General features: G+C 43.1%; 1 protein-coding gene and 1 long non-coding RNA gene across 9 annotated transcripts in view; one reads left to right on the top strand and one right to left on the bottom strand.

The window, feature by feature from the left end:
- ppp3ca (protein phosphatase 3, catalytic subunit, alpha isozyme) overlaps positions 1-6,021 on the bottom strand; it is a 43,253-nt gene extending 37,232 nt beyond the window's left edge. For 2 of the 8 annotated variants that reach the window (XM_035527555.2, XM_081720275.1), the window contains exon 1: positions 5,768-6,021. In XM_035527555.2, the coding sequence (XP_035383448.1) occupies positions 5,768-5,822 (55 nt within the window). In that variant the 5' untranslated portion in view covers positions 5,823-6,021. The other 6 variants (XM_081720281.1, XM_035527554.2, XM_081720278.1 and 3 more) reach the window with 5 other exon arrangements.
- Positions 6,022-7,066: 1,045 nt separating this feature from the next.
- LOC113585276 (uncharacterized) lies at positions 7,067-16,575 on the top strand. Its single transcript, XR_003411490.3, has 5 exons — positions 7,067-7,334; positions 9,563-9,676; positions 9,754-14,135; positions 14,929-15,050; positions 16,213-16,575. It is a non-coding gene; the product is annotated as an uncharacterized LOC113585276 (long non-coding RNA).
- The last annotated feature ends 57 nt before the right edge of the window (positions 16,576-16,632 follow it).

Raw genomic sequence — 16,632 nt, forward strand, 5'->3', positions numbered from 1 at the left:
CATTAGGTCTGCTAAGTAAATTGCCATTTAGAGTGTCCATCCATAGCTGTCATCATCAAAGCTGGTTTTGATCAGTGATGGGCTAAAATGCAGTGAATGAGTCTTTGGCTGCAGCCATGGCTCCTGGTGATCAGACATCATATACTGGATTTACTTTATTAGCGCTTCACGTCCTCCTGTTATGATTGATTGCATCCACATCCATGTTGGTCTAGATCCCTAAATGAAATATATATGAAATATAATTACTTTTCATTGTTCCACTCTCCCATCTGTACTCTGTGTTGTGTGTAGGTGTGTGTGTGTGTGTGTGTGTGTGTGTGTGTGTATATATATATATATATGCATATATACCTGAAACACACACACCATCCCATTAATTCAGCACCTCCTGGAATTCCTTACAGCTCTGAGGTGGGGGTATTTTTCATCACCTGCTGCCTGTGCTTTCTGTGGGGAAAAGTGCAATGCGGCCCAGAGGAGGGGCTCCATCATATCCCCCCCAAACTTCAACCCCGCTGGCACATGTGATCTTTCATCGGGGCCTGTTTGGCTGTTTCATTTCCACTCCCTAAACTCTGATGGATAGAGCGTGTGCTCGGAGAGCAGGAAACAGAAAAAGTGGACACATTGACAGAACATTATAAATAACCGAGCAAACCAGGTTGCATAACCACCTCCTCGGTGTCTAACACATTAGCTGTGGCTGCATCAACTGTGCACAGTGTGATTCTGTACAGCTGGAAATGAAAGAGGATGTTAGCTTGGGACTAATGTGCTCGATTGATCTGGCTATTGTTGCTGATTTTTCTTGTTGTGCGCTCACGTCAGGGAAGCGAAAGACACGGCTGAACACGTCCACAAGCCTGTTTGATATGGGTGCTCAGTGTAACCCAAAAACCATGGCCAAGAAACGTCCACGGCCCCTTTAAAAGGAGAGTATGACTAAACGACTCTAACGTGGCCAACAATGCACACTAATGCTGCTGCCTAGCAGGACGGGTGACGCTAGCCGGCGAGGCTAGCTTTTGTTCATTACAGAGCGCATTTGCAAGTGCTGTACACCCAAAACGTGTCCGTGCAGAAGCTTGCAGGCCTGAGCTCAATCCATGCATGAAAAGCCAATATGCCGAGAAGAGGAGTGTAGAGAGGGACGCTAGTGCTTGGAGCAGAGGAGGAGCCACCGGTGGTATGGATGTGCATGTCTGAGGCAATGTGCTGGAATATGGTGACCTCTCGGTCGGGCTGTAGACTTAGCACCAAAGATTTGTAAATTTAAGCGCAATCTTGAATGGCCAGTGATTGAATACAGAAATTACATGGCAGCATAACTGCTTCACCGGCAATCTTAAATGTTCCTCTAGGATATTGTTAATAATACAGTATGTGTTTTGTGTGTGTGTGTGTGTGTGTGTGTGTGTGTGAGTTCCACGCACCGGTAGTGAGAGCACACTGGCTGAAGCAGTTGAAGAGTTCACACACTCAGATGTCATGTGTGTGCGAGCAATGTGCAGATGTGTTCCTCTGATGGCCCCGGTCATCTCCCTTCACCTCCCGCTCTCTCCTTCTGTATGGGCTGCTCCTGTACGCTCCTCTCCCTCTCTCTGTCACGCCTCCCCACACCATCTCTCCTTGTCCTTATCTAGCCATCACTTTTGTGCTCCTCCTCGGCCTCCTCTTCCCACACCACGACCCCACTGCCCCCACTGCCCCCACTCAGTCTCTCCGTTCTCCAGCTCTAGTTCTCATGTCTATCTCACACATTCTCTCTCTCTCTCTCTCTCTCTCTCTCACTCTCTCTCTCTCACTCTCTCTCTCTCTCTCTCTCTCTCACTCTCTCTCACTCTCTCACTCTCTCTCTCTCTCTCACTCTCTCTCTCACTCTCTCTCTCTCTCTCACTCTCTCACTCTCTCTCTCTCTCTCTCTCTCTCTCTCTCTTTCTCCCCCATCTCAAAGACCTCAGGGAAATTTCATTATGTAAGAGAGTGGTGTGCAGCAAAACACTGCTGCAAACTAATGCTTAAATAATTCACCCACACTGCTAAATAAAGCCAGCGAGAGCGTAGGATGCCTACAGACCCCCAGATCCCACCCCCTCTGCCTCTTGGAGGGCTGCTTCACCTCTCCACCATTCACCTCAGTGTGCCTGCTCGTGGGGACGGACCCTGAGTGGCCCCGCTATACAGCCACTCTGCACAGGTCGTTAAGGACTGGACTGCTCCGATAGTAATTTAAAGTGAAATCAATAAAATATGCGAAAAACAGACAAAATGCCCTTAGATCTCAGAGGGTTAAACCCACTGTCTGAGCATATGGAGAGTTCATCAGAACCTGGCACATCAGACAGGAAGGGAGGAACCCTGCTTGCACATAACCATGTTTGATCAGTCTAGACACATAGTGTTACACATCATAGAGTCATAAGAAAAACACAGGATGACTCCACTTCACTTACTGATAAAACCTCAGAGATAATGCATGGGATGAGACAAAAAAATGTTCTCAGCCGAGCACTGGCCCCAAGAAAACAAATGTAGCAAACACAGTATATCTCGGTAAGACAGTTTTCTGTCAGTATATGGTTAAAAAAACAAAAAAAAAACACCTTTCACAGAGATTAATGGTGCTGCATGTAGGAATAAACAAGTAATGAATCATTTGCTTCTAGTGTCTACAGGATCTACTGTGACAAATGCCTGTTTACGCCTCTCATTGAATCATTGCATCCGCATAACGGTGATCATCTAAATGTAAAGCTCCTAAATGAAGCCCCTTCACAGTTGACGATTGACTCAAACCTGCAGAACGGTACTTAACCACAATATAACGATCACGATAGTAAGTGACTGTGCTGATCATGCTGTTTAATTTTTTTAATTTATTGCGCCATTAAATGATAAGCAGTCGGCTGCAGAGTATTTTGGGGGGGGGGGGGTGTATTCTTTAACTAACACGGTTAATGTCCTAGAACTGAACTGGGTAAAGTAGGCCACCCATCACTCTGAACCAAGCCTGTGGGAGACTGGTGCACTGGGACCCCGCGCGTGCACTGGCCCAGTGGCATCCACAGCACACCGGACTCTCATCACTAGACAAGACCGTCCTCTGCTGGGGCTGAGGGAGTGAAGCCAGCCACTGACCCAAATCACACCAGATGCCAGCGCAAAATAGCTGTACTGCGACCTACAACTGCACTGCTTTTCTGCCTTTAGTGGGTACTTTAATGCCCACATAAATAGATCACATTATCCTCTGACTCGAAATCAACTCAAATTAGGTGAACAGATAAAAAAAAATTAAGTAAATCCTCTAAGATGATATAATCTATTTTAAATGCAATAATATGCATTTAATAATACAAATAAAGAATTTTAATGGTCTTATCTTTTCACATTTCCCAGTCTACACAAAATCAAAACAAGTTTCCATACTATTTTAACAAATGAGCTACAGATATAGACGTTTAGTGTATAACCCATGACACACATATAGCTTGATGGGGATATCTTACCTGATAATGTATGGACTTGTAAAAAGTAATACATCAGAAACATATTACATCAGCAGTCTTAGAGTGATATTGTGAACTTTGCTTGTTGTCTGTGTCTGTTTCTTTGTGGCTCTGCGCTGTAGTCAACTGAATATAAATGTTTAGCTGATGCCATGATTGGGGTTTTTAGAAGTGCTGATTTATTACTGATGTATTTGCTTATGATACAATCTCTCCTTTATACATAAACAGGAAGCAGTGTGGGGGTGCTCAGTGTTGGGTTGGAGTTAGAGATCAGACCTTCCCACAGTGGACTATAGCGCTAGGGCATGCAGGATTGAAACTGTGGCCCATCACCTTAACTGCGTGGAGGTTCCACCCAGGTCTGTGTGTGGGTGCATGTCACCATGACTCACTACTGTTAGTGACTGCATTCTTGCAAATAAGAGTTCTTAAAGGATGTTTTCTTGATCCAGGTACAGTCACTTACATAGAGAAGCCCTTTGGCCTCCTGAATGGTTGCTTAGGGTTTTCCATAGTCTGATAAACCATAACAATGGTAAAAACAGCAAAGATTATAGTTAATAGAAAAGGAACTTAAACCCTTGGTTACCAAGGTATAAGACAAAGTATTTTCATTTTAATAAAAACGTAAGAGACCTGCAGTTGTTAATGTCCCATGAGAGAGCTGTTAATGTTGCGAACCAACCTCCATATTCGCTAGTGAATAAGTCAATGGTGTGTTTAGACAGCCTATATTTTTCCCTTAATAGCAAAGTATTTTTCAAAATTATTTTCAAACCCCCAAAACCTGCAATTATGGCTTCCTGTTTTCTTTATTTCAATATGTCAATTTTATAGGATGTAAATTCATTGCGTGAAACAGTTTAAACGATGGTGCATGATTAAGAATATGCTGGAAAGTGCTTCTTCAGTTCTTTGTCGAAACATTTTTGCAAGGCTGTTATTAACATTAGAGCAGAATTCGAGTAGAATATTACGCGCTCTGTCATTTTGTCTTTTGTCATTACCGTATACTGTGAAATATCACATGCCTAAATGTCAGTGGACTTTTATTCTGATTAGGGATTTATTATATATATATATATATATATATATATATATATATATATATATATATATATATATATATATATATATATATATATATATATATATATATATATACACACACACACACATATACATACATACACACACACACACACACACACACACAGTATAATGCCGAAAGGAGGGCTTCGCAGTAAGGCACCGTAATATGGATTGTATGCAATTCCATCACAAAATGCCTAGACGTACCAGTATACGAACATGCTATTGCACAAACACGCACATAACTCTGTAATAATGACAGGAATCACTGATGGCTAGGACAGAACACATGGATAGAGATCTATAGGCAATCAGAACCTGTCACCTGCAAAGATATAAGTGGATTATCAGAGGACACAGGTTGTGTCTGTAAATACAAACTGTTATTTAACGCAGGCTGTTTACACAGCAATCCTTTGCATTGCTTGGAATAAATTACGTTTTCAGGCTGGATATAGTATTATGCCCATCCAATCCTTTTCCCACATAACCACTCAAATAAGTCTTTCCCCTTAACAAAGGCGAATTTTAACGTACGGTTAAACGCAAGAAGATCATCTAGAAGCAACATATATATATAACAATCGTCCAGATTCAACGATTAACTCTCAAATTAGTGGATGCAGCCACAAAATAACTGAATCGCTTTGAAACTTGGGTAAACGAAAAACGGAGATTCCATATTCTCCTAATGCCAATATATTAGAAAGACTACGTGTACAGAAAGCGCCCTCTATTACTGTGCCAACGAAATCCTGCTGCATCACCGCCTCCGCCGCAAAGACCTCCACACACTGCCTCGTCCAACGATCCCTCCTCAGCCTGCCCATGGACTAAATTAAATCAATCCGTGACAGACAAAAACACGTCGTTTGAAAAACGATTACCAATAAAATCCCCCAATCCGCTGCACAATCTAGCCAACGATGAGACTCTATTTCAGTGTTTATCAACGTAAGCCGATCAGAGAAAATGCAATTATCAAACACATGAATCATCAAACAAGCGTATGCACAGACGCTAACATTTTTAAATGGCATTTAAACCTCATCCTTGCCTATCAGTATTCCAGTCCGAACAGTAAGGACTGGCACAATATTTCCATTCGAGACAAAACTGAACATGATGCAAGAGAGGTTAAAAAAAAAATCAACACTCACATTTCACTACCCGATCGGTGGCGTTCAAGACCATGTCAACGTTAGACATCTTCATGGGCAGTTGATGTCTCAAGGCGAACGGTTTTATCCCTCCACGCAGAAGAAACGCTTTATATTCGGTGTGTTTTCGCGGTTGCGGGACGCGGTTGGTGCAGTGGCATCACTCGGACGCGTCTCTCCGTGTCTCACCGCCGGTGCTGGGAACGACTGCCGCTACCTAGAGAGGGTGGATGCTGCTGAGTGGATGGTGTGACTGCGCGCTGCTGCCGTGTGGGGGAGGACGGAGCGAGCGGGCGCGGAGGGGGCACGAGGAGAGAGCAGGCGCGCGGCAGCCAGAGAAAGGGAGCGAGAGAGAGAGAGAGAGAGAGAGAGAGAGAGAGAGAGAGAGAGAGAGAGAGAGAGAGAGAGAGAGAGAGAGCGGGCGTGCGCGCGCGCGCTACTCGGGAGATCCTTTCGGCGCGTTGCACCACCCCGACATGGCGAAGAGGGGAACTCCCACGCACCCATTTAAGGGGCTGCCTGATGCTGCCATCAGGTGGAAGCAGAGGGGTTTCCCGAGAACACGCACGCCATGTTTGCTAATCAATATCCATTTGATGCAAAGCAAAAGTCTGCTGGGTGTTTGGCAGCAATTGCCATCACTCTGCTATGGAGCGCCGTTATATTAAATTGCTGTAGTTAATAATATTTTGAAAATAAGAATTCAAAAACATATTATAAATTACATTCACAACTACCACCAGCCCAATGTTAAACAGCTTTTGATCTAAAAAAAAATACATTTAAAATGTTTCGCAAGTTAATTTAGATAAATACCCGATTAAAGAGGCTACTTAAGTGTTTGAGTTCTGTTGGCAAAATAAGAACAAAAATGTTATTTATGAAAACTAATGTCCAGTAGAATTAACCGCGGTTTCAGCACCGCCACAGTTTTGAATGACAGCTGCTAATCAACATGTGTTCCGCACCAGAGAAATCATTCAAGGAACGTGAGAAATTTCGAGGGCAAAACGAAAAACTCATGACTCTTTTTCGCCCATCCTTTACAACCCTTTAATGCAATTTGATTTTTGAAACATTTCGAAAGGTAAGCCTAAACAGATGAAAAATGCAAGAAAGCAATACAAAGTCTGTTCTTTAAAGCTGACTAAAATTTGCCTTGCAGAGTGGTTTACTAGAGTCATAGTAATGATATTTGTGCTGTCACTGTTTTGTAACGCAGCATCAATTAGCACCAACAGTGGGTTAATATGGGACTTTTGCTTTGAAATCTTGGGTTTCGTGACCGTTCTATAAACACTGAAGCCGTCGGCGTCCATGGCCTTCGCTGTCAATGATGGGCACAGATAGCACAGGGAAAACCGCAGAACGTCTTGGGAAAAAAGTGATAATCTAAACACCATTAAAGGGCGAGTGGGGGTTACCTCTGAAATCGATGTTACTGGGCATTCAAGCGAGTGATAGGTAACGCTTATCTGATGTCCTCGGTTATTATGTTTTGTGATACATAATAGCGGTGACAGAACCTCGATAGCGCCTGACGCCCGTTATAGCGACAATAAAAAAGGTAAGAAACTATCTGCTTAAGTAGCAGATCATTCCCTTACCACCATTCTTCTTGCGTGCTTGCTAGTTATTCTTGGCGTTTGTGTTACACAGGGATGTTACGTGCAATGTAAGTATGTTTCTGTCTCTGGATCCAGCCCAGCACGTAAGATACACGGCAGAGGTTATCTCCTTATTCTCAGCTTCTTATTCCAATGTTCCTGTCCACCTTAATTGTTGCGCAGCCGACTGCAATGGAGCTGTTTCGCCCGTAGGGGGGACGCATTACCGAGGCTAATTTACTAACTTCGCGGACAAGGATGGTCTGCGATGAAAACATGACAGCGTGTCTCACTAATTTGTATAGCTTAAGACTAATGGGCCCGGGAGGAAAAAAAAAAAACCTTAATCACGCTGACCATTACCGTGTTTCATAACAAACAAGAGCTCGGGAATAGGAAAAAAAAAAATCATATAACGTTTCGCTCATAGATTAGACAGGGCCGTGCCATATAGCCTATTAGCACACTTACAAACGGTTGCTTCAGTAAGAGTGAGAACTCGGAAAATGACATGCTTCATTGCATATTCCATTTTTGAGCGCTTTGAGAGCTGATTGACTTGGCCGTGCCCTTCGGCTGAGTGCCTGGCGTATCCTGTAGGCGATGGTAGTAAGAGTCCGCAAGTCCGACACCTAACCTGCCTTACATAAGCTATCACGGCTCGGCAGAGCTCAGGCATCCGGCAGGATTTGCCAGGCCTGGATTTTCTGTTGTCCCAAATAGTGCATAGTTAACACCGTCAGGAACTGTGCAGCAGATATGGTTGATGCACATTTCATCCCGCCGAGTCCATCAAGGAAACTACTGTCAAGTGTGTGTATTATTATTTTAACAGGGAGCCTTACATCTTGCTTTCTTTTATAGGGTTTACTGGCAGGTATTAAGGGGATCTGTATGCCCCTGTACTGATTTAAGCAATGATCAAGTTGTATGATTCGCGACAAAACGACAGTGCACTTCTTAACCATTTACTAATCTAGATATTATCCATTCAAACCAGCAGCGCGGAAGCCTAAACCCATTTTATACCAGCAGCGATACGATTAGCGCGGGAAGTCGCAGCTACTCTGCAACGTTTGCCGTTTCACCGTGGACGCGACTCACTACGGTAATATGTATGTTTACGGTAATAAATGATCCGTTAACACCACAGCATCGATGACTGAGTTTTTATCCGCATGATTTAATGTTTGTATGGTTTAAAACATTTTCGGTTTTGAGTTTTACTTTTATAGTTTACTTTTTTAGAAAAGTTCAGGTAGACTACGGATGAACAGTAAAACATCAAGAGGTTCTCTATAGACCTTTCGCGAGGTTTGATATTAATACTGCTGAGAAAAATACAGGCTAGCTAGTTTCCGTTTTGATTATGGGCCCAGATTGCATGACATAGCTAGAATACTATAATCAGAATAGGCTACTATCATTTTGTTCCGTTTCTAGGTTAGAAACTGCTTATTTTCATCGTGCAGTAAGCGGAGAAATGGACGCGCATTTTGCACTGGGCTAAAAGATTACACTGATTAACTAGGATCGTGCGACATGGCGCAGCAATCGGCGCGGTTAGCGTGTCTGGTGCAAAATTGGTTTTTAAACGGCTTTAGCCGGGCTTTGCTGTCTGCAGCACTTGTGTGTGCCTCTAGAGGTCTCCTTCGTCTGTAAAACGGCTTTGCCTGCTTTATTGAGCACTGTGTGTAGTGCACTGTTTAGTGTGAAGCAATATGTGTGAACTCAATTAGAGCGGTAGCAACATGCTGCGAGCTTTTACGAGACAGTTTGCATTGGTGCGTGAGGTGTGTAGATGTGCGGTGGATGTACTGCTTATTTTAGCGCCTAGCTTCTAGGCTGCAGGTCACTCTGACCTGGTGTTTACCACGTAACACCAAGAGTAGCGGCAGTATCTGACATCTTAAGGCTACAGCGGCCTTAAAAAAAAGATATTTATGATTAAGCGCCATAGATGACATGCAGGAAGGCCGTACAATGACTGCCACTTTTATCGTTGCTTTTGCTTGCTTTTCTCAGAAGGCTTGGAACTTCTCTTAGGAAATAATTTGGTTGTAAGCAACCTGCTGGATCATGACAGTCTCTTATCTGCAGTGCTTGGATGGTGTTACTGCTCACTCCCTAGAACCTCACAAATGATCTCCTGTGAACATCAGATAGTAGTTCCTCCTTTGTCACACAGATGCCGTGCCTGCTTCTCGAGCTCAGTCTCCGAGGATCTTCAGCTCTGCCCCGCTCCTGACAGGATGCCTGCGCCTGAGAATGAGGAGCTGCCTCTGCTTGTCAACAGTCCAAGGTTAATGGAGAGGGCTTGTGGGGGCCTGTGTATGGAGGCAGGGCAGGTAAAAAGAGGTTTTTCTCTCCTTCCTTCAGGTGCTTCTATCCATCTGCTCCCTGCTGTACCATCCGAACCCCGATGACCTTCTGGGGCCTGAGATCACCCACATCTACAAATCAGACCACCCTAACTAAGCACCCATGGTTTTGTCCCTTTTCGAAATGTGCTTTGCTGCAAAATTCTCTCATTGTCTCTTTTCCAACAGGTACAACAAAACTGTGAAGGAAGGAGGACACCGTGAAAGAAACGAGACACACATCTCACTGGTGTCCACTGGGGTGCTTTTTAGAGCTGCGTCTTCTACTGCTTTGCACTTTACATGCAATCTATTCTTGTCCTTTTCTACCCGCCATTTCATCCATATTGCACTGATGCTCTTTTAAGCTTCTCTGGTTCAGGCTGCCCAGGTGATGCAGCCTCAGAATAGTTTTACCTGCAAGCTGCTACCTCTGAGCACTTTGTCAGTGACTGCAGCATTTTATGTTGATATTTTGTCTTCCTTTTTAAAATCTTTTTTTTTTTGTTGGGGTTTTTTAATTTTTTTGGTCCCTTTTTTTGCCTGCCTGACTTTTGTCCACTCCAGAGAGTGGATGAGAATGTGGCCATCATTCATTTCATATTTCAAATCATTGTTCTCGCTTTCCGCCCATGCAACATCTACTTGAGCTCCCAATAAGCTGCAAACAGTAATCTGTCATTACTTCATCATACTCCATCACCAGCAGTGCGAGAACATCCATCCTTCCAGCTTTTTTTTTTTAAAGCATGGGGTTGTCCCAGCCATTACCAGACAAGTTCTCCAGCTCTGGAGTGACTGGAATGGGAACTTCACTACCTGACTGCCCACCGTCTCTGTACAGTATTAGTCATACAGCCTGGGATCCAGTACAGCATAAGTCTGAATTGAACTGTGTAATAAAACTACAGCGTCTAAATCCAATTAAGTAATCCAATTAAGACATTTTCTCATAGTTTTCATGTAATTGCTTTAATTAAACAGTATTTTATTAATGGTTATGACAACTAATTAGAAATAATTTTAGGTAAAATCATTCTCATTTGTCAGGTGGCCAACACACCACTAGATGGTGCTCCATCATTGAGATATTTCTTTTTTCCCCCCCGCACATTTATTCCCTCACAGTGACCCGAGCAGTCTTTTTCCAGGGCAACTAAATTCTATGTCATTCTTTCTGGTAAATATTTCAGTTAATAGTCTGACTTGTTATCTGGCTGGTGAGCAGCAGTGGTCGTGTCCTATCATCACCTCGTGGGTGAACACATGCGTTAGACCACACCTGTTCCTGTGCTGACACTATGAGTCATTCAGGCCTTGAGGTTTAAGACACACAAACCTCTCCTTCACTATGGAGACTCTGATCCCTACCCCTCCGCTGTGACTTTGAGCTACAGAGTCCAGGTGGAGTTAAGGAGTGTGTGCTTCACCCCTCCCTCGCTCTCTCACCCCCCCCCCCCCTCCCTCTTCCACTCCAGCTCTCCTCTCAGCTGTCGTGTTGGGTCAGAGCTGCTCCTCGCGCCTCTCATCATGCCAGGCAGCCCTGTGCAGGCGGCCATATGCTCCTGTGGGTCCGGAGAGAGGCATGCCCCAAAATGTAGCTGCTGGGGGTGGGGTGAGGTTGTGGGCTGATGAGCAGTAGAGAGAGGCACCAGGGATATGTGAAGCAAAGTCACATGGAGAAAATAAGTGGCTGAGTTCATCCCGTCCTGCTGTAGAGCTTTAGAGGGGTGGTGAAGACAGGCAGGGTTGCAGCAGGCCTGTGGTGTGTGCGTGTGTGTGTGGGGGGGGGTAATGGCTGTTGTGCCTGTGTGGAAAGATCAGGCAGCTTGCAACATTCCTCATCAAGAGAAGCTGGACATCCTCCTCTGCTTCCTTTTCTCTCTGACTCTCTGTCACTCTCTTTTTCTGGTCTCTCACTGTCCGTCGCTTTTTCTGGTCTCTCACTGTCTGTCCTTTTCTGTCTTTCTCAGGCAGTATTTATGGGTGCTCCTGTGGTGCTGCTCATGTGTGCAGCTGGAGAGAGAGGCAGTGTAACGCTTACACCCCCACCCCCCACCCCCCAACAGGAAAGTGCTCTGCCTCGTCTCACACAGAGAGAAAACAACAAAGATCCGAGTGTGGCCGCAGCCTCAAGGCTCAGCACGCCCACCACAACATCTCCTGTGTCACGGCTTGCTGCTCTCTCTCTCTCTCTCTCTCTCTCTCTCTCTCTCTCTCTTTCTCTCTCTCCCTGTTTCTCTGCCCAAGAGACAAAATGTTCACTTAAACTGGCTTGGTCTGATTTTGCATTTTGTCTTTACTCCAAGGGCACGTGTACAACAAATGCCCACTCTTACATGTATTTATTCATGAACCTCTCATTTGAGAAGATAAGTGACTGTCATATCAAAACTCACCTGCAAGAGAGAACAAGCTACAAGCTGTAATTATAACAAAGAAAATACAACACAGTGTGTATGTAATTAACTAAATAGTGGATTAATAAGACAATCTTGAAAGCTATGTGGTAAGTCCTCAGACTCTCACCAGAGGATGATATAATGCCCTCTCACATGCACAAATTCGGTCTATAAAAAAGTAGTGTGGTAGAAACACTTCACATGTACCCAGCTATTTAGTGATTAATTGGTGATTTTTGTTTCCACATCACCATGCATTCCTATAGCTTTTACTGCTGCCTAGAATAATCATTATCACTAGAGGGCAGTAGAGAGAAACTAGCCCAAACATATTGGTGATATTTTATTGTTGGTGCTTATTATTTGTATTACAGAAGTTAAAAAAAAAAAAAAAACCTTATATGATTGATTATTACTGCATTCCCAAGCCTCATGAAAATGCTATTAAGCTTGCATAGCATATTAGCAGCGCTTTTATTTTAATCACTGAAAGTCCAAATGAATACAGCTCTTCTATGTGTGCAGCCGATGTGAAGGGATAAGGGCTGGAGGTAAACCTGAGAGCAGTAACTTCTACTAAAAAGGACAGGAGTGATCATAACTACAGTGTACACTGATACTTCACTAAAAATGACAAACAACCATGGATGTTCTTTTCCACCAAAATAGTAACTAGAGTCCATTTACAAAATATCCAAGTACTTTATTGATTTCACAAGTTAGCGAACAATTCAGTTTATTGGAAAAACTGATAGTGCTGCATTGTCTTATATATCTTATAATCTCTAAGCAATGGAACATGTCACCTTTGGATTCTCACATCCATTTTTTCTGAGTTCATAGGTCACTTCTGTGGGAGCCATCAGAGCAAGGGTCCCAGTACCTCTGCCCCACTCAGGTGTGGGTTAGTGTCTACATTGCAATTCTAGAAGTTTACTTTCAATTTTCTGATGTTCCAATTAAAACCGCTGAAAACGTTAAGTTGACACATCCATTCTTTTGGGGGGGATACCCTTTACTCAGTACTTGAGCTGTTTTATTCTTCTGTAGTAGCCACATCTGTCTACAGCCTTTTTGGCTAATGATGAGTGAGTTTATTGCTAAGGCTGCATTAACTCTTAGGACTATGACAACAGACTTGTGTTTCACCATTAAATGCCTCCCACATTGCTTCCTTGCAGGTAACCACATCACATATATTGCCACCTTTACAATTTTCACCTGCAACTGAGAGACGTGTGTACCTTTGTGTACCTGTGGAATTTCACACCTCTCAGCCCCAAGGTGTAAAAAATGACACTCCCATGTGTTCACACTTCTACTATGGATTGGGTATTAGAAAGTAGACCAAGTATATGTCAGCCAAATATATCCAAATCAATGGATGGTACATGACAGTTCACTGTGATGAGAGAGGAAAGCGTTCTACTATGGCCAATAACCTTAGGTTTACCAATAAACTAATGTAAGATTAGTGAGAATGGAAGCTATTGAATTTAAGACCAAATTATTAGTTATGTCATCCATAACACCAGTTAAATTCCTGGATTGGCGTTCATGACAATCCAGAATCATGTTTGTCATTCACATGTATTATTTGACTGACAAGTGACCATGAATAAGCTCAAGGTCTGAAGAGTTAAATTCTGAGTAATGAAGTGATGCCTCTTGTCTAAAACCAGAAGCACTCTAGCTACCAGCTGTGTGTGTGGTTTACACTAACCCAGAGCGTGAACCAAGTATCATTAGACTACCAGTTCAAACATCTTTTGTGGTATGTGTGCAACTGAAACAAGTTAACCACCTGCAATGTCAGTGTTGACTATTTCACCAATAGATGGAGTGTTTACTCTCTTAGTAGATAACACTTTGGCTTTACACACGCGCGCGCACACACACACAGTGATTGTAGTGCATTTTGGAGTTGTTCTCTGTGAAGAGGAACCCTCTTCAGGGTCAGGTGGAATAGTTAACAGAGCTTCTAAAAATATTCACCAAGGTATGTTTCTAGAGGACACTAAATGATTTTCTAAAATCTGACTCAAAAATGACCTTTAATTTTAGATGATACCTTTTCACTCTAACTTATGTGCTTATTTAAGAATGTATGAAGAGAGTGAAAAGGCAGAGAACATGAATGTCTCTGACATTTAATCATATCTCAGCGTTTTTAATGTACATTGTGTGGTCATACCCATGAGAAATTTTGCTACATTATCAGCTATTACTAATAAAACAGCTTTGCAGCTTCTTAACGCTTAGTGTTGCCACTCACATATTAGTATGCTTGGACCACAGAGAATTCTAAGGAACCGTTCTGGACACAATTTTTTTTATTTTTTCATATTTAAATGGTAGGCTATCATCACAAATAGATTAAGAGCACTTTTACAAAGAATTCCTTTTTACAAAAGGTATTTAGTAATCTTACGAATATGTCACTGCATTTTGAATGCAGTTTATAAACACTTTATTTACAACTGTATGCAATTTACTTATATTATGAGCTTTCTTTACCATATGTTCTGTTGGGTTTTTGTATTTGAGTAATTCGGAAGAGAGAGCGAGAGAGAGCGAGAGAGAGAGAGAGAGAGAGAGAGGCGCTTGGGGTCATAAACTAAGGACGTCAAAATCAGTTGTGTGTAATGTGTTACATGAAAGTCCTCTGTGAGAAGCATTAGGAACGAACCAGGTTCTGCAGTAAATGGTGACTAAAAATGCCGTCATCAGGGCCGCGGACTACGCCAACTGTTGGCTAATGTTTTCTGTTCCCCTCCCCCACGTGGACCTAGCTCTGGAGGGCTCGAGAGTTGGCGGAGACCGCAGAAAAGCGGTCGGCCACTTCGGCATGGAAGTGATTTTCAAAAGCTAAAAGAGGACGAGGAGGATTGACGTCTGCTTAATGTAAGATACGGTGAGGCCAGGCACTGCAGACACTCTGGGGATTACGAAGCAATGCGTGTCCAATTTATTCACGCCAGCGCGTCGTCAGGGACTGGATTGTGCGCTTATCTTACTGACGAAACCCTTGCCTGTCAACCCACGATCACGAAAATATGTCAGCAGTGAAACAAAAGCTAATTGTCAAACTTAGGTGGGGCATATATGACAGCACTATCTGAAAATTAATTGCCCTTTTCGAATCACGTAAAATTGTAATTAATTAGATAGAAACAACTACATAAATAAAGCCTTTGGCATGGCAAGAGTCCTATAGCTAGTCTACGTCGGACTCTTAAATTCTTAATTTAACTACCCTAATACGCAGATTGAAGGAAATTGTTTAGGGTTTGAATTAGAGGCTGATGACACCAGGTTAGGACTCAAGTTAAGCACTTCACAGTTCACACGTCAGTGGTTAATGTGTATTAAAGAATATTTTTAATGTGACGTAGATCTGGATGATGTAAAATCAATGAAGTAAAAAAAAAAAACCCCTCAATTTAAACCTAACACAACACAAAGGCAATTAGAGCAAAAACACTTTGTTACTGAACCAAATGTGCCCAAACTTGTCAATAGCATTATTGTGAGGAACGCTAGCGATAACGCCATAGTTGGGCAAGTGGATACAGGTTATTTGATGTCCTCTAGCAAGTCCTACATAGACTGGCACGCCTGCCACGATAAGAGTCCTTAATCAAATAGTTATTCAACTCACTTAAACGACAAAGTAGCAAGGTTTATCTATGAATATTCAAAATAAAATATCATTTAAGTAGACAAAACCATATCGTAAACAATAATTGGAGAAATATTTAGGTTCTGCCGCAAATAGAGATTTGTGTTAAATCAAAGGCTAACGTTTACTAACAGCATAACAGCGACGGTGATCGGGCATTTGTGTTCAAAAGGAGCTTGGTTGTATCCACTAGTATTGGTAGAACATCCCCTCCCCTCCTCTCTCTCTCTCTCTCTCTCTCTCTCTCTCTCTCTCCCTCCCTCTCTCCCTCTCTCTCTCTCTCCCTCTCCCTCGTGCGCCCGTGCTGCCGCGTTATTTTCCAGCTCGGAGCCTCAAACCGCGCGGCTCGATCGATTCGCATTGATTGTCCCTGACGAGCTGCTCCACTTTCTAGCCAATGTCAGCCCGTCTGCGATCGGGAAGGAGAGAAATGAAGGAAAATCTCTGCCGCCCTGGCGGTGTCATTTCCACACACTTCGGTTGGCCGCCTGCCAGCAGACAGGACATTCAAAAGAGGTGGAGTGGACTTCTGCGTTGAGCGAGAAGAGGAGCCGAACGCACCGGTCACGGACGGCAGCAGCACGGATGACCATTGTCAACCCTCTGTTTACGTGCAATAAGCAATAGGTAGCTCATAAAACCCAACCCGATATATACGTTTTATGTCTAAGGAATATATGGGGAACCAGAAAATAAAAAGTTAATAAACAAAATGTTTCATTTCAAATAAAATCGCTATACGCTTCAAATGATGAAATGTGTTCCCTGATGATTTAAATATCTCATGACATTTCTGTATCCTACTTATGGGACA

The sequence above is a fragment of the Electrophorus electricus genome, chromosome 8 (assembly GCF_041902795.1).
Source record: "Electrophorus electricus isolate QZ-2024a chromosome 8, ASM4190279v1, whole genome shotgun sequence".
Lineage (NCBI taxonomy): Eukaryota > Metazoa > Chordata > Actinopteri > Gymnotiformes > Gymnotidae > Electrophorus > Electrophorus electricus.